Source organism: Mytilus trossulus, chromosome 4 (genome assembly GCF_036588685.1).
Source record: "Mytilus trossulus isolate FHL-02 chromosome 4, PNRI_Mtr1.1.1.hap1, whole genome shotgun sequence".
NCBI lineage: Eukaryota > Metazoa > Mollusca > Bivalvia > Mytilida > Mytilidae > Mytilus > Mytilus trossulus.
Window position 1 is genome coordinate 11,792,659 of NC_086376.1, and position 26,324 is coordinate 11,818,982.

General features: G+C 32.2%; 1 protein-coding gene across 2 annotated transcripts; it reads left to right on the forward strand.

Moving 5' to 3' along the window:
* Nucleotides 1–2,205: 2,205 nt before the first annotated feature.
* Nucleotides 2,206–24,708, forward strand: LOC134713731 (aquaporin-10-like). 2 transcript variants are annotated; one of them, XM_063575021.1, is made up of 6 exons: nt 2,206–2,401; nt 19,327–19,453; nt 19,901–20,038; nt 21,605–21,723; nt 22,427–22,644; nt 23,466–24,708. In XM_063575021.1, the coding sequence occupies exons 1-6, from the start codon at nt 2,327–2,329 to the stop codon at nt 23,665–23,667; spliced, it is 879 nt and encodes a 292-aa protein (XP_063431091.1). In that variant the 5' UTR covers nt 2,206–2,326; the 3' UTR covers nt 23,668–24,708. The 2 variants fall into 2 exon arrangements, with proteins under 2 accessions (XP_063431091.1, XP_063431090.1); XM_063575020.1 differs by lacking the exon at nt 2,206–2,401 and adding an exon at nt 11,641–11,792.
* Nucleotides 24,709–26,324: the final 1,616 nt, after the last annotated feature.

Here is a 26,324-nt window from a genome sequence, read left to right on the forward strand (position 1 = left end):
CCAGCATTTTGTTTCTAAATACCTTTTATAAAGATCCTAATAATTTCTAATGCAATACTGGAAAGTTGTGGTAGAACGATTTCCGAACAAAAAACGTGCATTAAAATTAAAAAGGTTAGTTTTGATCAATGTAGATTATGTCTTTATGATTTATTGAGAATAACTAATATTTTCATTCATCAAATTACAGGTATAAACTAGTAAAGTCATTTTTTAAATCTAGAATAACTTTTTTCTTAATCAAATTTTTCGTAAAAAAACGGACCATTTGTCTCAAAACCCGGACGATTTCACAGTTGCTCTCGAAAAAAATCGGACAATAATAAACACTGAATTTTTGGTTTAAATACAAGGAAATGGTACTCCTTTGTTGGTCGAAACATGTGAAGTATTCAATATAAGTTGGGTAATATGTAAAAAAACTTTTATAATTACGGAATAGCAGTTATTTGAATTTATCGCATGTGTTATCACTCGAAAAAGCCCAAACTACACTCGAACAAAAATGGACTGAATCACTCGAAAAACCTCGATCCTAGCCGGACACTATACCTACCGTGGTGATTGTAAGGCGAAAATGTTTGTCTGGCATTGTTCATATAAGCTTGACCTCATCTTCATAGAGCATAGATAATGATAAGTTTTTTTGTTTTGTTTTTTTTTAACTTTTTTGGATTCGAGCGTCACTGATGAGTCTTTTAGACGAAACGCGCGTCTGGCGTATATACTTAATTTAGTCCTGGTATCTATGATGAGTTTATTTATCGCTATCAAAGAGTCATCAATTAAGAGAAAACAAATCCGGGTAACAAAGTCAAGTCGAAGGAAATACAACATCTACGAGATGAAATCAACGGAAAAACAGAAACACTTTACTGCAAAAAAAAAAAAAACAAACGCCAAGATACATACAAACTGATTACTAGTATTTGATAACAACTGCCATATTCCTGAAGTGGTACAGGACATACGGGTTAAACCTAATATGATGGGTAGACAAAACTCCCGCTTAAATAACAATGTCAAAAGTATCGGAAAAACGACATCGCTATGTGATAGAAATACAGTACAAACTAACACAAGAACACTCATCACAGATATTCATATTAGACACGTAACATTTTTTAATAATAAGACATGCCAGCGTGGGCATGCATGTTTTAATAAGTTAATGATTTTAATTAATTTTGACCCGATCATTGCATTTAAGAGACACTTAATGTCGGAAGGGGACGATAAATAACTGACCCGTGTAAAGAGAGAGCCATATCTCTTGCATATTAAAGACACCCTTGTAGATTTCGAAAAAGAGCAGGTTAATGCCGCTACAAGACAGCACTCGCACCCTAAAAATGGAAAGGGATTAATATAAGTTGCAAAACTGGTTTCCTAATTCACTATAAATAAATATGTTTAAACTAAACTAAACTAAATTAATGTCGAGATGCACATGTTGTGTAATAAAATTTTACTGGTAGTATTAATTATAGCATATATTTGCCTGGCATCAGATAAAATTCATAGTATTTCAAAGTTTCAGCAAACAGCAATTTTTTTTTTTTAGATATTACGCCTTGAATTTATGATCGTTGGTTGTTTGCCCTACAACAAGACACCTAAAATTGTTGTACTTGTTTTTAACCTTTACTAGAAGCATCGACTTCAACATCATATTAACTTCGTCCGGATGCGACCAAGGTGATCCAAATTCTATTAGAAGTTAAATCATGTTTGTTTTGAAATGAAAAAAAAAAACCAAACATTAGTTGTTTTTAATGTTATTTAATGGCTAACCTTTCCGACGATTTTTCAAAAAATGATGACGAATACCATCTGCAGCTAAAAGAATTAATAAAACCTCTTTTAAAGCACAATACGTATTAAAACGAATTCAAAATTATTGCTTCCGCTATAGCTTAGCCCGGAGAAAATTTATTGCTTCCGCTATAGCTAACCATGGAAAAAATTGTAAATGTATGCAGTCAGACAAACGATATTATTATCTATTTGTGCAAAGCTCATGTTTAACATATCAAACATGCATTTAAATGACGTCAGACCTGCAGTGAGTAAGAACATAATATGTGTAACAGAAGTGTAAACGTTGGTTTAAGTATAACTATTATTAGTGAAAAAAAGTCCTATTTACAGACTTGTGACCAAACAATTAAAACAATTGTCATTTCGTTGTTTTCCCCCCAGGTGTATTTCATAAGTTGCAGTCGACAACATCTATTACTTTACGATTAATATAATTGTATGTAGGACTATATAGCACTAGGTGAAAGGTGAAGTGTAATTACATTAAAAACTGTCTGTCTTAAAAATGGTATTCTGGAAATTAAGAAGTAGAGTAAGTCGTGAAATAATAGCGGAATTCATTGGATCTTTTATACTAGTGGTAAGAATCGTTTCAAGTAAAAAAAAAACTATTTATGTATCTGCATATATATCTCTATTTTTTTCTATAATAAGAAATTTCTATTGAGAACATTTTCTTCACTTTTTTGGTATATTATTTTTTTTTCAAATTTGACCATTTACATTCGCTACATTGTTGACTCCTCGGAATATTCGTTTCTGAAATTTTGCTTTTTTTTGGCAAGAACATGTTATAACATAGGGAATACTTTAGATGTGAATACAGGCAACAGTAGTATACCTCTGTTTAATAGTCAAAAATCGATTAAACTAAAACAATTGCGGGTCACACACAAAAATTGATTAAAACGTACACGTTTAAGATGAAAAATTGACTTGTTTTAAGTACTCAGCACTTTGTTGTTGACAAAATATCAATTATATGGTATTTTTCATAAATTTACTGTTTACTAATTTAAGTATGAACTATTCGAACTTGTCGAAAGACTAGAGATTTTCTAAACCAAGGCTTAGATTACCTTAGTCGTATTTGGCACAGTATTGTGGAATTTGGGTCCTCACTACTGTTCAACTTTTTACTTGTTTGGGGTTTTGTAATATTTTGATCTAAGGTTAACTAATATTGCTTTGCCATGCGTAATTATGAATGAACCTTTTTTCGAGAATGATCATAGCTTACGCGTGTGAAAAACAAAGATTTAACACGTGATTTATACTATGAAATTTTATTCTTAATATGTATACTGTGGATTCATTGATATTCGTTGAATACCAATTTTCTTGGATTTCGTGGGTACAGGGAAACAACGAAATTAAATGTTCAACGAAATGCATATTTTCTAAAGGAATGCATGTGAATTTTGTCAAAACCACGAATTTAAATATCCACGAATATGCAAGTTTCCCTATGCCCACGAAAATTGGTACCCACGAAAATAAATGAATCCACAGTACACTGTATTTAAAAGAATGCACTATATGTGATATATATAATTAACACTTTAATACTTTAGTATACTTTACTGAACTTTTCCCTGGAAATTCAGTAACTAATTACAGGGATACTCGGGCTAACGCTGTAATCCGAGTAAATTGTTAAAACAGCAAATATATAATAAAAGATATTTACTTGGGAAAAAAATCTTTAAATCTACATATATTATGAAATATTTTTTCATGACAATAGATATATAATAGTATAATAATCAACAATACTATTTTGCATGAAACTTGTCTCTTTCTACATATTGGTCCAGTTGTATTCTAGTAAAATATATATTTGCTCTACATCTGGGTTTTTTTCGTTATTGAAAATAAAATTGTTCGCTTCATTCTTTATAAAACACAGTGAATGACACATGTATCTGATTAAAAAATATTTTTCTATCATATTCAAATTCGAAAAATCTGTATGGATAACTTTGGAATTCAAAGTTGGCTTTTGTTTATAACACGCATCCACGTTTTTTTTACTCTGATTGTATGTTTGGTTACGTGTAGGGCATGCAATATTTCTTAAATTTTAAATAAATGTCAAGCATGTTTTTTCATGTGGTTGATTTACTTTGTACACAAGGGAACTAACAGGTAAACGGAAGTGTAACCCGACAATTTATGGTTTATCAAATAAAAACTGGACGGTGTTTTTCTGCTTTTCATGCGTATTTATAAATAAATCTGTATAGAAAATAAAGCGTGGGAAAATCAAAGATATATTTACATTGAGTGATGTGTAATTAGAAGTAGTCTATAAAGTAGCAAAACCATCGAAATTGCGTAAACAAATTACATATGTGTGTGTAGAATTATAACATGTTGTTAAAAAGCACGCATTAACCTTTCGAATTGCAATACAATTAAGCACATACGTAACATCAATACATCATTGGAGGGTAGGCCTGTTTTGAACTACTCAAAAAAGATATATTTGCCTAATAAAATAAAATATAACAGTTGCATGTAATCATATTTTTTTCCATTAGCAATTCATCAACTTGAAATAATTTGTTTATGTATTGAACCATACTTATATTTAGAAGATGTTTACAGTATTTACATAGGACAATTAACCTTGATTTATAGAAATGTTTTAAGTGACCTTACAAAACCATTTTATTGAGATTCTGACGATGATTAATTAGATTTTTTAATACTGTTTCTGGACGTGAATGGACTATTTAAGAGTCATTCTATGTAAGGATGAAAGATTTTGAAAATAGGTAGGAATTGCTAATCTTTGATGTAAAATAGTTAAATCCATCAATTGGAAATACAACTTTAAAATTCTGATGGATTCAGTCGAGGATTATGCCAGGCAATGGGCTAAGCGCGAGAAGGAAGACGTAGACACTCTATCTAAGGCAGTGAGGTCGTTAATACAAATCAGAATTAAGAAACTGAATGGGTCCATCAATGCCCATGCTACGTCAATCTTCAAAGATCCAAATGTTGCTAAACACCTATCTGACCTCCATGACAAATATGATGTTGTCCCCGCAGACAAAGACCCAAATAACATCGTTTTTGTCTGTAAAAGTCATTACATTAATTGCTTGATAAACGAATTAGGTATAGACAATTCACTTGGAAACCCAACATATACCCTCACGACTTACCAAAGAGGAAATCCTGGATAATCATAGGTCTGTTCTTTGTTCCTTTGGCATTTCAACCAAAGATGAAGAACTGGATCTTCCATCACTGTATTGGATACCTAAACTACATAAGTGTCCTTACAAACAACGGTATATTGCTGGGTCTTCCAAGTGCTCCACGAAACCCCTTTCTAAATTATTAACATCCATCTTATCAGCAATCAAAGACGGGCTTCAAAGTTATTGTGAAACTGCCTATTCCAGAGTTGGCGTCAATCAGATGTGGATACTTAAAAATTCCAAAGATCTCTTAGAGTACATACAATCTAACTCTCTTTCATCTTGTAACAGTATTAAAATATTTGACTTTTCTACTCTTTACACAAGTATTCCACATTCCAAACTAAAAGACAATTAAAAGAGTTGGTATTACTTTGCTTCATAAAAAAAGAATGGCCAACGTAGATACAAGTAACTTGTCTTAGGGAGGGATAAATCCTACCTTGTAGAGAATCACTCTGATTCAAACAAAAAATTCTCTGAAACCGATATTATCAAGATGCATGATTTCTTGATTGACAACATATTTGTTACGTTCGGAGGACGTGTTTTTCAACAGACTGTCGGCATCCCAATGGGCACAAACTGTGCCCCTCTACTTGCTGACTTGTTTCTTTATTATTATGAGGCTGACTTCATGCAGGAACTTCTTACGAAGAAAGATAAGAAGTTAGCAATATCCTTTATCTCTACTTTCCGCTATATAGATGACGCTCTTTCACGAAACAATTCCAAATTTGGTGACTATGTGGATCGCATCTATCCCATCGAATTGGAGATAAAGGATACTACAGATACAGTTAAGTCGGCTTCATATCTTGACTTACATCTAGAAATTGACAATGAGGGTCGGTTGAAGACAAAACTTAACGACAAAAGAGATGATTTCAGCTTTCCAATTGTGAACTTTCCATTTCTAAGTAGCAACATTCCAGCAGCACCTGCATACGGGGTATATATCTCCCAATTGATACGATATTCCCGTGCTTGCGTTTCCTATCATGATTTTCTTGATAGGGGGTTACTGCTCACAAGGAAGCTATTAAACCAAGAGTTCCAAATGGTGAAGTTGAAATCATCCCTTCGTAAATTTTACGGACGCCATCACGAGTTGGTTGACCGTTATGGAATAACCATTTCACAAATGATATCGGATATGTTCCTTACGTCGTACAATCCCCTTCCCTTTCATGAATTTGACCTACCGAATTAGACTATTTACCGGATTTGTAATCACATAAGCAACACGACGGGTGCCGCATGTGGAGCAGGATCTGCTTACCCTTCCGGAGCACCTGAGATCACCCCTAGTTTTTGGTGGGGTTCGTGTTGTTTATTCTTTCGTTTTCTATGTTGTGTCATGTGTACTATTGTTTTTCTGTTTGTCTTTTTAATTTTTAGCCATGACGTTGTCAGTTTGTTTTAGATTTACGAGTTTGACTGTCCCTTTGGTATCTTGCATCCCTCTTTTAAAGCATGTCACGTTTACTTCAAATATCAGATATGAAAATGAAAAATAAAAATCCGTTTGTTGTTGTTGCAATATATACATGAAAACTGTTCTCGAAAGTAGAAAGTTACTTTCAGAATTTTATATCCTAGCATCGTTATACCAAAAAAGTAATTCCCTTTTTTGCACAATACATAGATTATGGGAAAATCGGTGTTCCCTTTTGAACCATAAAGAAATCATTGGCACTACAAATCATTATGGTCAATTCATTTATTCTAAAAAAGTAAATTATATATTTTTATTGACATGCATTAAGTCTTCTTTTATCATGGCAAACAGATATCAGCTTACATATACATGTTCTATATATTGAAACAAAAAAAAAGGCTTATCCGTGTACTTGTAGCAAACTTTTTGTCTACGAACTGGTTTGATGCGAAAACCACTGATGAGTCTGTGAAGACGAAATACGTACCTGACGTCATACATGATCAGCATGGTGTTTCTGATAAGTTTTATTACCATAATGGTCTTTATAATTCCCATCCGTCATTGCTGTCCTTCATTTACCATTGGTGGTCCATGATTCCTGTCCTTCGTTGTTGTAATTTTTTTACCATTGGTAGTCTATGATTGCTGTCCCTCAATGCTTTCATTCTTTTACCATTGGGGATTCCTGTCCTTCATTCTTGTCCTTTATTTATTATTGATAGTCATTGATTCCTGTCCTTCATTGATTTTATTCTTTGATAAACGTGGTCCATGGTTCCTGTCCTTCATGACCGTCGTTCTTTTACAATTGGTTATCCATGGTTCTTGCCCTTCTTTGCTGTCATTTTTATACAATTGATGGTCCATGGTTATTGTCCTTCATTGCTGTCATTATTATACCATTGGTGGTTCATTATTCCTGCCCTTCATAACCGTTTTTCTTTTATCATTGGTAGTTCATGATTGCTGTCCTTCATTGCTGTCATTTTTTAACATAACGTGGTCTATGATTGTTGTCCTTCATTGCAGTCATTCTTATACCATTGGTGGTCCATGATTACTGTCCTTCATTGCCGTCATTCTTTTACCATTTGTGGTCCATTGTTCCTGTTCTTAATTGCTGTCATTTCTTTTTAACCAAACGTGGTCCATGGTTCATATCCTTCACTGTTACCATTCTTTTACCATTGGTGATCCTTTATTCATGTCCTTCATTGTTGTCTTTCTTTCATTAAACGTTGTCCATGTTTCATGTATTCATAGCCGTCATTCTTTTATCATTGGTAATCCATGGTTCTTGTCCTTCATTGCTGTCATTCTTATACTATTGATGGTCTATGATTCTTGTCCTATTGCTGTAGTTTTTTTTATTACCATTGGTGGTTCATTGTTCCTGTCCTTCAGGACTGTTATTCATTTATCATTGGTTTTCCATGATTGTTGTCCTTTATTGCTGTCATTCTTATACCATTAATGGTCCATGGTTCTTGTCCTTCATTGCTGTCATTATTTTATCATTGGTAGTCAATGATAGCTGTCCTTCGTTCCTGTCATTCTTTTTACATTTGTAATCCATGATTTCTGTTCTTCATTGCTGTCATTCTTTTACCATTGATGTTCCATAATTCCCGTCCTTCACTGCTGTTATATTTTACCATTGGTGGTCCATGATTCATGTCCTTCATTGCTGTCATTCTTTTACCATTTATGTTCCATGATTCCCGTCCGTCATTGCTGTTCTTCATTGCTGTCATTATTTTACCATTTGTGGTCCATGATTCCTGTCCTTCCTTCCGAACATTATTTTACCATTTGTGGTCTATAATAGCTGTCCTTCATTGCTGTTATTCTTTTACCATTGGTTTTCCATGATTGCTGTCCTTCATTGCTGTCATTCTTTTGCCATTTGTGGTCAGTGATTCCTGTTCTTCATTGCTGTCATTCTTTAACCATTGGTGGTTTATTTTATGATTCCTGTCTTTCATTTCTGTCTTTCTTCTACCATTGGTGGTCTGTGATTCCTTTTTTTCATTGCTGTCATTCTTTTACCATCGGTGGTTTATGGTTCCTGTATGTCAATGCTGACATTCTTTCACTATTGGTGGTCCATGATTTTTGTCCTTAATTGCTGTCATTCTTTTATCATTGATGTTTCAAAATTCCCGTCCGTCATTGCTGTTATATGTTACCATTGGTGGTACATGATTCCTGTCCTTCATTGCTGTCATTCGTTTACCATTGATGTTCCATAATCCCCGTCCATCATTGCTGTTCTTCATTGCTGATATTATTTTGCCATTGGTGGTCCATGATTCCTGTTCTTCATTGCTGTCATTCTTTTACCATTGATATTCCATAATTCCCGTCCTTCACTGCTGTTATATTTTACCATTGGTGGTCCATGATTCATGTCCTTCATTGCTGTACATTATTTTACCATTTATGTTCCATGATTCCCGTCCTTCATTGCTGTTCTTCATTGCTGTCATTATTTTACCATTGGTGTTCCATGATTCCTTTTCTTCATTGCTCTCATTATTTTACCATTTGTGGTCAATGATAGCTGTCGTTCATTGCTGTTATTCTTTTACCATTGGTGGTCCATGATCCCTGTTCTTCATTGCTATCATTCTTTAACCATTGGTGGTTTATTTTAGGATTCCTGTCTTTCATTGCTGTCATTATTTTACCATTGGTGGTCTGTGATTCCTTTCTTTCATTGCTGTCATTCTTTTACCATCGGTGGTTTATGATTCCTGTATTTCATTGCTGTCATTCGTTTACCATTGGTGGTCCATAATTCCTGCTCTTAATTGTTGTCATTCTTTTACCATTGGGATTTGGAAGTCCATGATTCTTGTCCTTAATTGCTGTCATTATTTTACCATTGGTAGTCTATGAGTCTTGTCCTTAATTGCTGTCATCCTTTTACCATTGGTTGTCCATGATTCCTGTCTTGAATTGCTGTCATTATTTTACCATTGGTTCTCCATGATTCTTGTCCTTAATTGCTGTCATTCTTTTACCATTTGTGGTACATGATTGCTGTCCCCCGTTGCTGTCCTTGTTTTACCATTGGTGGTCCATTATTCCAATCATTCATTGCAGTCAATTGTTTACCTTTGGTAGTCCATGATTTATGTCCTTAATCGCTGTCATCTGTTGTAACCATTGGTGGTTCTTTAGTCCTCTCCTTCATTGCTGTCCTTCTTTTATCATTGGTGATCCATGGTTCCGGTCCTTTATTGCTGTCATTCCTTAAACATTATTTTTTTTTACCTAAATTGAGTTTCATACTATTTTAAAAAACCAATCTAGTCTTTTAAAATCAACCTGATTATCTTTCTAGAATATGTGTTTTATGAGAAAAATGAAAAATTTAATCCATCATGTATTACAAAATAATATCAAAAGCAGACTCATTTTTAAAAACGAGTATATAGTCTCCTGAACTTATTGAACTGAATCACTGAAATCAACTACAAAAGTATTAACATTAATTATGGTCTGTTTTAATCTCTATTCTGTTAATCCAATATTGGGTTTACAGAGTAGAGATTATTTGGCAAACGATGAGAATAAAGGGACAAACGATAAAAAATAGAAATAGATAGAAAAACGATATATAGAATAACTAGGATCTGAAATATCAAGTATGATAATGGGCAAAAAAAAGAAAAAAAAAGAGAATACATGAATGAAGACCCAATCAAACTCTGATAAATGATAGAATACTTTCAATATAATCAATTTGATGTGTTCTTAAAAAGGACAACTTTTTGCAGTTAAGTATTTAGTACATCAAAAACTAAGGTTTCCTGATAAATGAGCGCGTAACAAATATGTTCCTGGGTTGTGAAGAAATTGTTTATACAGCATATTAAAAACACAAAAAAGTTCAGAAAATAGGAATGGGAATGTGTCTCTAAAATTCTGTAAAAATGAAAAATATAGAAACCTTGAGTAGTGCATGACTGTAGGCAAGCACCTTTTTTTGTTTGATATGCTCGGTATACGAATACTTCAAACAATCATTGCACTTGTTTAACAAACAAATAATTCAGCAAAACATGAAAATAATTATTCAAGAACATGTATTACATATGTGATCAAAATATTATTAAGGGTGTAGAAACATGTAAATAACTGTAAAACTACGTATTTTACAACTTTGATGCATTATGTAACACAGATAAAGTATGTCTTACCACAAAACAGGCGGATTCGGATTATAGACAAAAAATAGTACAATTATATTGTGGACATATGGACATGGCAAAAAGTACGAATTAAAACCAAAATGTTAAATTGAATTCAAAAACTAAAACAAGTAAACATTTGATGAGGAATCTGATGTACAGTAGTTGTCGTTTGTTTATGTAATATATACGTGTTTCTCGTTTTGTTTATATAGATTAGACCGTTGGTTTTCCCGTTTGAATGGTTCTACACTAGTAATTTTGGGGCCCTTTATAGCTTGTTGTTCGGTGTGAGCCAAGGCTCCATGTTGAAGGCCGTACTTTAATCTATAATGGTTTACTTTTTAAATTGTTATTTGGATGGAGAGTTGTCTCATTGGCACTCACACCACATCTTCCTATATCTATTTATAAGTTTTTTAGCACTAAACCCTCGTTCCCCCTAAAAAAACAGATATTCACCAAGTAAAACCGCAGTTGTCTTCAATGTATCTTCAACTAAAGCACTCAGTCCTGACATTTCATCAGTGCTACCAGAAATTTGCATTCGCAACGATCTCGTTGGAAAACCTAATTTTAGGTTCGATTTTAGAACGGACTCAGCAAGAGAGACAGAGCTATTATTATCTCCTATTTCATATCATTACTTATATAGATCTCTTTGGAAAACTCAATTCTAGTTTCGATTTTAGAACGGACTCAGCAAGAGACATAGCTATTATCAACTCCTATTTCATATCATTATTTCATGGAACGAGAATCATTGAAATTCGTGATGGCCAACTTTGATAGTTATGACTTTTAACATAAATTATGCAGAACAAACTAGTGTATCTTTAAACAATTATAAACAATTTGCAGTAATGAGGAAAGAACAATTGGTTGTTTCTAAATGTTCCCTAGGGTATAAGTTGCAGATAACAACATATATCAACTTCATTGTGTATGATTACCTGAGATTTATGTTTGTATTGATAAGAGTTAAGTGACAGGTTAACTCCTTTGGTGGCGATATTTTAAAACTTTCTATCTTTGAAGATGGTGTCGTGTAAATTAACAAGTAAAGCTGGTCGTGAAATATTAGCGGAATTTATAGGAACTTTTATACTAGTGGTAAGAATTGTTACAAATCAAAATAAAGTCCTTTTTTAAGACATGACATTTTTTCTTATATAGTTGCGCATTTTGTAAATCATTTTTATCTTTTTTTTTAACATTTTTTTTTATGTAGATTGATGAATACCAATATAGTGCTCTATTGAATCATTAAAGAAATATTAGATACCTATATGGTATCAAACCCCACATAAAGTTAAAAGAAAATGAAAAAAAGAACAGAGAAACATCTCATGTGAATTTGACATACATGAAAACAATTTTTAATAATATATATGTCTAAAAAAATCTTTATCATGAAGACATATGATAAAAAGAATATCCTTTATTCGTTCTGAAAAAAAAAGAAGAAATATATTAGCAATAAAAAAAACTTCGTCAAAATACATCATATATTAAGAAAAGAATGTTAATAAGGTTTTTTTGTGTTTAATCATCATAAACAATGTTTCGTTATGGATATACGATTTATACACAATGGATCGTATCTATCATTCATATGGACGATTATATTCATATGTCTTGATTCGTTTGATTTTGAAAGTCTAACAGATAAAATCAAAAACACTCTATCACATTAGAAATACATCTCATGCTTACATGGTTTTTTTTCAAATGTATCTTGTAATTTGTCCATCTTATTTTGTGTTTATTAAAGTTCAAAAGAAAATCGAGGGTTGAAGACATGGTCAGATTCTTGGCTTTTCAACTTTGGCATCATCTTTAGTGCTAAGGAGGGAGAAGCGTCCGATTGGCTTTGTTGGATGTATAAATACGCTTCTACGCTCGGTTGAACATGGACATGAAGACCTTGTTAGATGAATACGATTTTGTTTAAGAAATATCCAAAAACATTTTATTTTTTTAATATTGCAAAACAAAGTTATTGCTCTATTACAAGCTTCTCCCTATTCTCAGTGGCAGTTCAAATCTCGTCATTCATCTCGGTCAATCGTAATTGCATAACCTTACCTTACTATTTGTTCGTATTATTGTTATTCAGAAAATGAGTTAATGTTGTTACTGGAGTCTCCCAGAACTTCGACCATTTATTTTTTCATATCTAGAAATAAGAATGTTCTTTATGCGACAGAAAACTTTTTACGATTACCAGTATGTTAAATAGTGTTTTAGGTATAGTTGAGTAAATAAAGGCAACAGTAGTATACCTGTGTTCGAAATTCGTAAATCGATTGAAAAAAACCCAAATAGAGGCTCAAAATACTCAATCTTTGCTTTTAATATATAATGACATTAGCATATAACTTTGGTGCGTCTAAGAGGTTTTCTTTTTGTTTACACAAAGAACACATAAACCCCCAATAACAGAAATCTAAGGATAATAAAAACTTCAATACTAGAAGGAGCATTATGACAAAAAATGAATATAAGTAGCTATAGAACAGTCAAATCCTATTTATTAAATCGTGTTTTATAGGGGAGCTGCATGTTCAGTGTTATTTTCGTCAGGAATAGATTACCGTAGCTGTATATGGCAAAGAATTTTTGGTCCTCAATGCTCTTCAACTTTATTTGGCTTTTTATAACATTTGTGGATACGATCGTCACTGATGGGTCTTTTGCAGACAAAACGCGCATCTGGCGTATATATTAAATTAATCCTGGTATCTATGATCAGTTTATTAGTGTTTTAGTGTTTGACACTTTGACGAATGTCAGTTCAGATTTTCAAATTTAACTTAATAATGTCATCATGTTTAAAATAATAAAACCAAACAAAATTCATTCATATTTGCAATTATTTTATGAAAAATTAAATGGTTCAACATTTTTAACGTGGAAACTTAACTATCCAGGTCATGTTTATAGTATACGTTATAAATACTTCAATGATACTACACAACGGTGACATTTTAATCTTTAATTGATATGCATGTAGGAATTTGGGCACATGATAACCTATTTAAAAAAAATTCTTTTGGCTTCTTCATATAAGTGGCACATTTTTTTCCTTCTGTTTTTCAAATGTTAGCCGTTCACATCATGTCTATTGTATATAAATGATTTTTCAGATCCAGTGTTTAAAATAATAAAACTGTTACGACTGATGGCATACTACGTCATTGACCGTTATTTCATAACCTCATTTTGTTGATTTCAATAATATATCAATACAAGAAAAGACCAGTGATATAATATAACTAACTTGTTTTTCATCTTTATCAGTACAATTTAAACATACTCTGTATCTGTATGGGTACGTTGTAGAATCCCTAGAGGATGGAGAAGGCCCTCGTGCGCAGCTATACATTGCCGCTTTAAAAAGTTTTTGGTGGCTTAGTTGTCTTTGTTCTGTCTTCCATGGTGTTCCAGACGACAGCTGTTATGATAAAGAATGACTTCATTTATAGGTCGGTTGTCGAATGCTGTATTTTGACTGTTTTTACATTTATACATGATTGTCTTTCAACATCTGTTTTGATGCTTGTAGTCTGAAATGTTGTATAGTACCTGAGGAAAGTAGTTCCAGAAACACGTGTTGTACCATGGAAATAACATTTTTAAGTTTCTTTTATTAGATAAGTGTAAATAGTGAAGTTACAAGGTTAGCATGTACCTTTGAAGTATGCTTTGTTACTAAATATGTATTTGCTCTCTTCAAATTGTGTGTCACGAGGATGACACTATTAGGTAAGAAGATCTAGTATGAAGGCCTTTGCGACAACTATCAAGTTAAAATAAAGAGGATGTGAGAAGCTGTGTGTCCTTCAACAATTCGAAAAACCCGGCCTGTATTTTCGTCTATAAAAGACACCAACATGTTTAATGTTTCACAATTGAAAAAACTAACAACTTATTTATAAAATAAAACAATATATCAAGCTGCTCAAATAGTTGATGCATGGGTTCTTATCATGTTTTTCTCTCTACACGAGACATCGGATATTACTCCCCTATTCTGACCTGAATTGGCTGTGTATTTGTACATTTCTACAAAACCAAAAGTACGTCTAACTTGAAAAGATTTTTACTGCCGATCGGAAAAAAACAAAAGCGATCATTTATCTATTCCCCTATCATTCTTTGGTTTGACGGTCTAGAACATAATATGACATTAATCTATGATCGACCTGAACACGAAAGTAATGATTTCCGCTTGGCATAAATCTGCTATGTCAATGGATCAATCATATGTTTCAGAAGCAAAGCTGTCCTTAAATTAATTCATTTCTAACTTTCCTTCACTGAACATTTTTGTATTTACTGGTGTACCTAAAATTATGAATAAAAAGTTATTTGAATGCTTCTGCAATGAAATATATGTTAGTATTTGATACACCACTGGGTCGATGCCACTCCTGGTGGACGTTTCGTCCCCGAGGGTGTCACCAGACCAGTAGTCAGCACTTAGGTGTTGACATGAATATCAATTATACGGTCATTTGTTTTAAAATTTCCTGTTACAAAACTAATAATTTCCGAAAAACTAAGGATTTTCTTAACCCTGGAATAGACTACCTTAGCCGTATTTGGCACCCTTTTTTTGAATTTTGGGTCCTCAATACAACTTTGTACTTGTTTGGCTTTATAAATATTTTGATTTGAGCGACACTGACGAGTCTTATGGAGACGAAACGCGCGTCTGGCATACTAAATTATAATCCTGGTACATTTTATAACTATTTACACCACTGGGTCGATGTCACTGCTAGTGGACGTTTCGTCCTCGAGGGTATCACCAGCCCAGTAGTCAACACGTCTGTGTTCTGTGTTGACATGCATATCAATATTGTGGTAATTTTTATAAATTTCCTGTTTACAAAACTTTGAATTTTCGAAAAACTAAGGATTTTCTTATCTCACGTATAGATACCTTAGCCGTATTTGGCACACCTTTTTGGAATTTTGGATCCTCAATGCTCTTCAACTTTTTACTTCTTTGGCTTTATAAATATATTGATTTGAGCCTCACTGACGAGTCTTATGTAGACGAAACGCTCGTCTGGCGTACTAAATTATAATCCTGGTACCTTTGATAACTAATATGATTCTACATATGCCAATTACGTATAAACTGGGGGAAAAGTAATGTTTTGTATGATAAGAAATTATAAAAAAACATATCAATAATTCCAAATTTATAGCTTATTTATATTAAAACAGCATGATTGAAATCGAATCATAATATTCTTACGTAATTCAAATACTATAATGGCAAATTTAGACGAAGCTAGAATAATTCAATGTTTGAATAAAAATATGAATAGGATAAAAATCAAGTTAAAACAGAATTCAAATTTATAATATTTGGAATGACCTTAGATAGAGATCACGTGTACACCAAAACACAAATAAAAGGTCAAATACAATGTTCGTTATCGTTCAATCTAAAATTGTTCATGATAGATGCTGTTTTTTGCTGTAAGTTTTTGGTTGAAGGTTGATATTTTTGTTGAAACTTTGGATACTCATATTATTGGTTAATTAGTGGCGGTCTGCCTGAATTTTACTAAACCGATTCTCTGAGATGAATTCGTCACACTGATTTAGACACATTTTTAGTTTTTTTTTTTATTACTTTAGATGTAAGGTGTTGAATTAAAAAAAAATAATATCTTTAATGTTTATTCTTATCAAAATAGTTACAGGTTTCAACCTGTTGCAGGTATACAAAATGGTAAAAGAAATATTGATAATTGATTACTAGTATTAAGTCTGGTCACGCATTATCTTTCACGATCAAAATAATGAGTTGCCCGATCTTTCACGATCAAGTTTGATGAAAATTCAACAAAGTCAAGGTTTTCGTAAACAAACTAACGCTTTTAAGGGAAGAATATAAAATTATTTTACTATACTATCAGATACTCCAAAGATTTAATTTCAAATATATCATGATATAATGAAATATGACCATAATAGGTACAAATAGCGTGTTTTTTTTTAATATTTTTATCCATAGACTGTTGTCTCTTTGACACATACCCCATTTCCATTCTCAATTTTACATGCATTGCGCCTTTTGTGTTTTGTCGTAAAGTACTGCATATTTTCGTTTTCTTATTGCACAGTAATGTTAGGATGATTAAACCATCTTGACAGATATATATTTTTATGCCCCACCTACGATAGTAGAGGGCATTATGTTTTCTGGTCTGTGCATCCGTTTGTTCGTTCGTCTGTGCGTCCGTTCGTTCAGGTTAAAGTTTTTGGTCAAGGTAGTTTTTGATGAAGCTGAAGTATAATCAACTTGAAACTTAGTACACTTGTTGCTTATGATATGATCTATCTAATTTTAAAACCAATTTGGACTTTTGACTTCAATTTCACGGTCCACTGAACATAGAAAATGAAAGTGGAAGTTTCAGGTTAAAGTTTTTGGTCAAGGTAGTTTTTGATGAAATTGAAGTCCAATCAACTTGAAACTTAGTACATATGTTCCCTATAGTATAATCTTTCTAATTTTAATGCCAAATCAGAGTATTACCCACTTTCACGGTCCATGGAACATGCAAAATGATAGTGCGAGTGGGGCATCCGTGTACATTGGACACATTCTTGTTTTGTTTGGATTTGTTCCGCGTTATGAAAATTAAGCGATTTTTTCACAATTCTGACCTAGAATTTACCTTAAAATTCTTTCACGATCGTCTCTCAATACTTGACCACCGTTAGATATTCTTTCACGATCATTTCTCTCGTTAAACCGAATGACACCCGTGAAAATATTGTCAATAAAATGGAACATATTCGACTGTCATACAAATAAGCGATTTAGCTACATATAGCTAGCTATAAAACCATTTTAACCTATCGTTTTCTTCATAAGAAAATACTTATACCAAGTCAGGAGTATGATAGTTATTTTCCATTATTTTGATTGTGTTATTTGATAAAGGATTTTCCGTTTTGAATATTCCTTGGATTTCGGTATTTGAAGATTTTACCTTATCTTTTTTTCGTAAATATTTTAAGCTAGGTAAAAAAAACCACACAACCAAATACAAAAGACAAACATAACATCATAGTTTAATAAAAACTGTGCTCATTTCAACATAGCCCATACGCTTTTAAGTCAAGAATATGACAGTTGTTATCCATTCGTTTGATGTGTTTGGACTTTTGATTTTGCCTTTTGCCTTTTGATTTTTGATTTTCCTTTTTGAATTTTCCTCGGAGTTCAGTATTTTTGTGTTTTTACTTTTTAAGTAACTTTTCATTTGTAAGGAAAAATCCCCTTAGTTGCATTCGATAGTATAAACCAGTAAATAAATCATAATGTAGAACATGACACACTTGGAGATTTGTTATACACCATAAATCCATTACGTAAAGTTAAAATCTAAAATTATTAAATTTTCTGCATCAGCAGACGAACACATTCATGTCTAGTTTTGGAGAAACTGTTTTCCGGTAAATGAAAAATGTGAAACCCGTGTTGAACTGTCTTTGAACATACAATACTTAATTTGTGTGTATGTACCATTTTTAATGGTCTTTAATGGGCTTAAATACGTTTGATACACAGACATTAACAACTACAGGTAACGGTACGGCCTTCAACAATGAGCAAAGCCCATACCGCATAGTCAGCTATAAAAGGCCCCGATAAGACAATGTAAAACAATTCAAACGAGAAAACTAACGGCCTAATTTATAAAAAAAAAATGAACGAAAAACAAACATGTAATACGTAAACAAACGACAACCACTGAATTACAGGCTTCTTATTTTCTAATTTTTTTTTCTCATAATTGACAAATCTAAAAGGAATATTATTTTATTTTGTTCAAAGTTTGGGAAAATCGATTTATAACAGATCTTAAAAAACACATACCATGTAGTTGAAGAGATAAAGAGGTCAAGAGAGGACTATTTGTATTTTCATTTGGCTCGGTATTAACGATAATTCCATGGTATGCTGTTTTGACCTTTTCAATAAATATTTACTTAAATTAAATTGAATTATAACAACATTCCCATATTTGATGATATTTAAGGATAAAACTATTTCGTTATCTTAGTGAGAAATTCATTCATAAAGAGCCAAATAATTCTCAATAAACAAAAGCAAAGAAGGCCGTCTATTTATGAAATAAAATTTAAAAATAAGATTTGTTTTAATTGCCAATGAGACATCTCTCCATCAGAGAACTATAAGCCGACGTACGTCTTCGACAATGAGCAAAACCCATGCAGCATGTAAGCTATCAACGCCTGAATATATGAAGGTTAAAACTGGCAAATTTATTGCCGAAATTTTGACAGATTAATTTACAAGTATCAGATAAAAGAAATATAGCGAAATAACATAACCCAAAAAAAAAATTGTTGTTCGGGAGATAATTAAATCGTACTAAATTTGATAATAAGGAAATAATAAAGTCGATGTGGTATGAGAAAATTATCATATCTCAATCTTTTTTTTTCATGGGGTTCAAATAGTTGATTGATATCTCTTAAAGTAAGTCCTACATTTTCTTATGTATTAAACAATATATATAGGGTTGGCTTTTGGATAAACGACCTCAATATATACGATATAAGTATAGTTTTTTTTTGGTTTCAGACCTTTGCCATTGGAGCCGGTGCACAGTTAACACTTAGTAATGGACAAATGGGTAATTTTCTATCTCTTAACATTGCTGGAGGACTTGGGCTGACATTTGGTATTTACTTTAGCGGAGGAGTGTCTGGTAAGCATAGATAAAAAGGGTTACATAAGGACATACTTCCGATGTCCTAAGCTATAAGTTTACGAATTTTAAGATGTTTGCTAATGATTCATTATAAATTTGGAGATAAAGTGAGGATGCACATTCATGCGGCCACTTAATTTTTGATAAAAAACATCTAAAAAGTGACGATTTTTTGCATATTTGGTAGATTTTTCATATTTAAGACTTGAATCGAAGCGTTTTTACTGCCTTTTAAAATCAGTTAAAATGTTTCACATAATCTAGTTGAATCAATTGAAATCGACACTAAAGTGTTTAAATAGTGTTCAAAATATTTCGTTACATGAACACGAAATTTGAGGCAAAAAAAAGCCCTTACCGAACCTACTCTATTATTTATTTAAAATGCAAAAATGTGTATAAGAAATGAAAATATGTAGTTTCATGTTGGTATCTTTCTTTTAGGTGGTCATCTTAATCCCGCAGTTACTCTTGGTTTCTGTATAATGGGGAAATGTGCCTGGTGGAAATGGCCCCTCTACTGTATAGCACAGTTAGCAGGATCATTTGTGGCAGCAGCTGTTCAGTTTGGAATATATCATGGTAATTATATCTATGATTTAAGACTGCCAAAAAAAAGTCACGTATTTCAGAATAGAGCATGTAAAACCAAGCATACATTTACAAATAAGTCACAAAACCTTATTTGTACTACTTTTTGTTATTTTATGGTCGTACGCGGCACTTAGTTATCTTAACATCTTGTCTAGAGAAATACCGAAAAAGCCAGTAAACAGCACTAGTTGCCTCTTTAATACTTTTCATTAGAAAATTGAATATTATGTAGTTAGTTAAAACAATTTACACGGTGTTCGTGTCACAAACATTTGTAATTTTGAAATTTGAATTGAGTGACTAAGTGACGCGTACGACAATAAAATAACAAAATGTAGTATGTTTTAACCTTTCTAAATTACGTAAATCGTCCTTTATTATTATAGTATTAAAGGGGATGATATAGTCTGGTCATTTTAGTCCATAAATGAAGTATGGGATGACACTGTAAAGTCGTATACATGTCTAAATTGACAAACTTGAATAAAATGGTTATTCCTGTATAAGGTGTTTCGTCTAATAAAATGTGACCAAAAGCCCTGTCAAAACAGGATATTTCACATAAACCCACATATTTTGTATAAGACACCTTGGGGCAAAATGTTTTTTGGTTAAGTCCGTTGCTTAGATCTAATTGTTCACATGCAGTAATTAAAAGTTATGAGAATATTGATATTTTATCCTTTAAATACGAAAACTGAAGGTCTGATCAAAGATATAAGACAAATAAATGAAATATCATCACATTCACCTGACTTTTGATATGTTGTCGTCTGCAGGACGTTTTTTGATACTATTACATTATTATTTTCGAACCCAAAGTGCAAAACGATTCCGTATCATACAGTATTATTCTTCAAGATGAATTGATCATTGAACTTTTCTTGGTTGACTTCCGATTTTATTTTTTATGGAAAATGAAGGCATCTTTACCTGTAGATGTTTTTTTGGTTATGTATGTCGTTTGGTTGGTGTCTCGTTGACGTACATTCTATCTCTCTATATATATGTATTCAAGATTGACAAGCATAACATTCTCCTTTATTACAAGTTTTATAGGATAGACGTAGATAGATTTGACCTGAGGTTGATTTGCCTATATTTTAAGGTCCCTTCTGGTCTGATGTTCAGGTTTCAGGGTTCTTGGTGGAATTAAGAGGAAATCGCGTCGGACGCACACATAATGAAAGAAAGGTCATTAAGTTCAATGTTTGACCTTGATTTTAGAAGTTATGGGGAACTACAATTTTCTAATTATGTAGGGATATACACGAAATTAAGAAATACAAATGAATAAGACAATATTAAAAATGTTATGATGACATACCTACGTCATAATATACACGTATTGTTCACGAAAATACATAGTTTGAGAGAAGGTTTCTTTTAGACTCAGTTTAACATTGTCCTACCTACTTTTGTGTACTTTCACTTTTTCAATCTTGAGAGTTGATAAAAAACAAGGATTATTAGGACATTTTACAAATGTACCAATTTTAATATATTTCGCTGCATAATCTACTACTTTAAGGCATTATTTTTATTGTTATACAGACGCAATCAACCATTTTGATGGAGGTGTACGGTCCACATATGGTAACACGTCTACAGCGGGAATATTCTCTACATTTCCACAGGAGTTCGTATCTACAACTAATGCATTTTTCGATCAAGTAAGTGTTGTTTAAAATAGCGTTTCGATCATACATTAGATTCAGTTTTAGATTAATGAAATGTTTTTTTTTATGTATTGAGACATAAAAGAGGAACGAAAGATACCAAAGGGACAGTCAAATTCATAAATCTAAAAAAACTGACAACGCCATGGCTAAAAATGAAAAAGACAAACAGAAAAACAATAACACACATGACACAACATAGAAAACTAAATAACAAACAACAAAAACCCCACCAAAAACTAGGGTTGATCTCAGGTGCTCCGGAGGGGTAAGCATATCCTGCTTCACATGTGGCACCCGTCGTGTTGCTTATGTAATGACAATTCCGGTAAATAGTCTAATTCGGTAGGTCACATTCATGAAAGGGAAGGGGATTGTAGATACGACGAAAGGAACATATCCGATATCATTTATGAAACAGTTATTCCATAACGGTCAACCAACTCGTGATGGCGTCCTTAAAATTTACGAAGGGATGATTTCAACTTCACCATTTGGAACTCTTGGTTTAATAGCTTCCTTGTGAGCAGCAACCTTGCAATAAAAGAACTTAAGAAACATATAAATTCAATTTGCTGTATTTCCAGTGGACCACTTGTTTGTATGCCTAGTTATATGCAACAAAACTATAGAAAAGAAAAGCATTCGTTCAAATAAAGCAATCTTGATACCAAATATTTCCCCACTTTTTCTTCAGGTGTTCGGAACATTTTTGCTACTTGGCTGTATTCATGCTGTAGCAGACGAGAAGAACATGATGCCACCTAAAGGTGTTATACCAATAGCAATGGGAATGATTGTAACGGCGATCGGGACCTGTTTTGCTTTTAACTGTGGTTATGCTATAAACTGTGCAAGAGATTTCGGACCCCGACTGTTTACAGTAATAGCTGGCTGGGGATTGGAACCTATCAGGTTGGTAATTTTAGTCACGTGTATTTTCGAATACTTAGTTCTATTCTCTTAATATTTTCATGAACTTGGTATTTCTGTTTGATTTTAGAATCAGTTATGTTTAATTTAATCAAAAAGCATCATCAACAAAAAGTACTATAGGTTTACACAAGCCACAACAGTCACTAACTTTGTATACAAAGAAAACCGAGACTACCATAACGGATGTGTTATAGTTGTCTCAGAAAGAACCCACATGTATTGACACATAGGTTTACGACTAATGCAAAAGACAAAGTAAACGATTGAATACAAGCAAGCACACTTCGATGTAAGTAAACGATATGAAAGATATAGGAAAAGCAGATGTGACGTTATATATCGATAAAGCAATGACCTTTTTAAAATTGACTTTGAGCGATTCGTTTGTTATTTTAAAAAATTGAATAATTTAGGCACTTATTTTTATCCCCCACCTACGATAGTAGAGGGGCATTATGTTTTCGGGTCTGTGCCTCCGTTCGTTCGTCTGTGCGTCCGTGCGTCCGTGCGTCCGTTCGCTTGAGGTTAAAGTTTTTGGTTAAGGTAGTTTTTAAAGAAGTTGAAGTCCAATCAACTTGAAACTTAGTACACATGTTTCCCATGATATGATCTTTCTAATTTTAATTCAAAATTAAAGTTTTGACCCCCAATTTCACGGTCTACTGAACAAAGAAAATGATAGTGCGAGTGGGGCATCCGTGTTCTATGGACACATTCTTGTTTTACAGTTTTTTTTTCTCGTTTTTGAACAATGTTATGAATAAGTTGAACTTATTGATTTTTGAACGTTTTATTTACAGTTACAGAAATTACAACTGGTTTTGGGTGCCAATTGTTGGACCATTAGTTGGATCAGTCCTTGGAAGCTATGTTTACATTGCGCTCATACAATATCACTGGCCGAGAAAGGAAGACGAAAAACCGGAAGTAGTGACAATACATGTCAATGGGAAAGACAATGTTGCATTCGAACCTGAAAAGCTTTTGTCTGAAAAGTTTTAAATCACAATACTCATTATATTAGTCCCTATCAACTATTCTGAATACATATGTGATCATTTTTAAATCATGGATCATTATTGTCAAAAAGAGCCTAAGATAATCGTCGACAATTTCAATGTGCAAAACTCAGTTGACAGTGACATTTGAGCTTACTAGGAAGAACCAGCGAACATGATGATTCAGTAATAACATATCTTGCTTTCAAGTTTTTAAACTTTAAGATTTGTTATTCTTTGTATATAATGCGCCGATGCACTGTCTGCACATATTGGACCACCAATACTCTTTGAAAAGTTGCAGTGATATGGAACTGTTCGGATGCATTATTGTCTAATTGGCAATCATATATAGCACATCTGTACATTTTGTATAAAAAGGATATGCAGAATGTGTTACCAATAAAATATGTTGTCCCTTTAAATATATTAATATGTATAACTCGCATCTCATACCATCTATATTCAAGATTTATATACTTTTATGTATACATTTATTTCTTTTATTTTATAAATATTAATATATACATGTAGTTGTATTATTGACATAAATAATCAATAGTGTTATCATTCAACATAAAGGGGCTTAAAGGGGGTATCTGCACGGAAGAAAGCGAAATGAAATTGCCATTTCACGATGAACGAACAACTAAAATTTTCTTGCACTTTAATCTATTTACCAATTTCACGACACACGGTGAATAACGAATCTTTTTCACGGCTGCACGTTAAATAAAAATGGCAAAATAAGTTGCACGAAAAAAAAACCTTACCACCCTCAACATAGAGTTTCGTGCAATTGATAGAATCTTTAAAACTACAACTGTAGCCTTTTGTAAAATATTGCCTCGTGCAAGATTGAACAGATTAACTATTAACACTGGACACTTTTAATTTGCAAAACACTCATTTGCAAATCCGCCGCCGCCTCAAACAAGAGCTACAATATCATGTATATAACCAAAATGTGCGGAATTACATGGGATTCAATAATTTCATTGGTTTTATACTGTTACTTTCATATTTATTTTGCAATTTGAATTATAAAAACTTGGGATTTTCAATATCCCATGGGACAGGGCAAAATCCCATGGGATTTTTTTTGGTCCCATGGGATTATTGTAGTCCCATGGGATATTTGTTGTCCCATGGGATTTTTATTATCCCATGGGATTTTTAATATCCCATGGGACAAAATAAAATCCTATGGGATTAAAATTATAAATATTTATACATTGTATATAAATATAAAGTTATGTGTATGTTACAATGAATGCTGTTTGGTAGTAAAATGTTTTAAATGTATACAAGTTTTTTTTATATTTTTCATATATATATATATATATAATTTTTTTTAAAATTTTGTCACAAACATGTTTTTTATTTGTTTATATGACAATAAAGATTATTCTTATTTTGGAATGTTTAATAATAATATTTTACAGTCAAAGAATAAAGTTCTTTCACTGAAACAAAATGATGAAATTTCTAAATAAATGAAAAAAATATTGTTTTGAAATCTTTGTCTTGTTTATTCTATTATGAAAAATAGAACTGAAAAAATATTTCATATTCTGACTGAATAGTTCACTCTTTTCATGAGGTAAGATTTTCTTTGTTATAGGTTCATTGCAATACTTGTATAGGCAAACAATTTGAATTATATATACCTTTGTGGTGTACATAATGGTATGCTTATATTTGCAAATTTATAATATAAACACTTTTTGTTAAAGTTTTTGCTTTCTTTATTCACAGCTTGCTATGTACAATTATTCAGTCCACTATATAAGAGTGAAGTCAATAAATAATTTCATTCACTAGAATATTCCTGCAATTCTTAGACAAAATATTTTTTCAATCTGTTCTTCAAAGATCTTCCTCTGTACATCTTTATCATGTTTATTGAATGGAGAGATTCAAATGAGTTTATTTGGACAACAACATTCTAATATCTTGTTCATTCGTTCCATCTTTCAATTGATAATTACATTGTTGTATTTATATGATCAAGTTCTTGTGCATCAATGATCGTGATGATGTGACTCCTTTTTGTTTATAGTCATCATGTTGAAATTTCCTCTTTCAAATAAATGTAGGAAAAAACATGTTCCGTTTCAAATTAATAAAAAATTCGCACCATGGAGAAAAATATCAGCTTTAAGTTTTCCGTTCAGTATTGATCTGTGAATGATGACCATGAAAATTGAGATGTCTGACCTACAAATACACAAACTCAAAAATTATCAGTGAAGAGATCAATAAAATGGCTATTTTATCATGTTTATGATTAATATGATAAACTTTCATTTTAATATTCAAGTACTAAATTACAGAAATCGCTTAAATTTTATAATAGTTTAGTTAAAGTACAGCTTATTTAAAATTATAATGAAAAATATAGGCCACCGATGAGTTAAATAAGATATTACATTTCTAATGCCAAAAAATGGCATTTTTGCACCAAAGGGAGATAATTTGGAGCTTTTTCAATTATATATGCATTTTAAAAGTCATCTGGGGCCAAACCCAATTGATTGTTTTGAATGATTTGGTGTACCATATGATAAAGTTATAAATAAAATGAGTTATGAAAAAAAAAATATTAAACATTTTTCTGAAATTGTTATACCCTAGAGCCTCCTTAAATGGCATTTGATT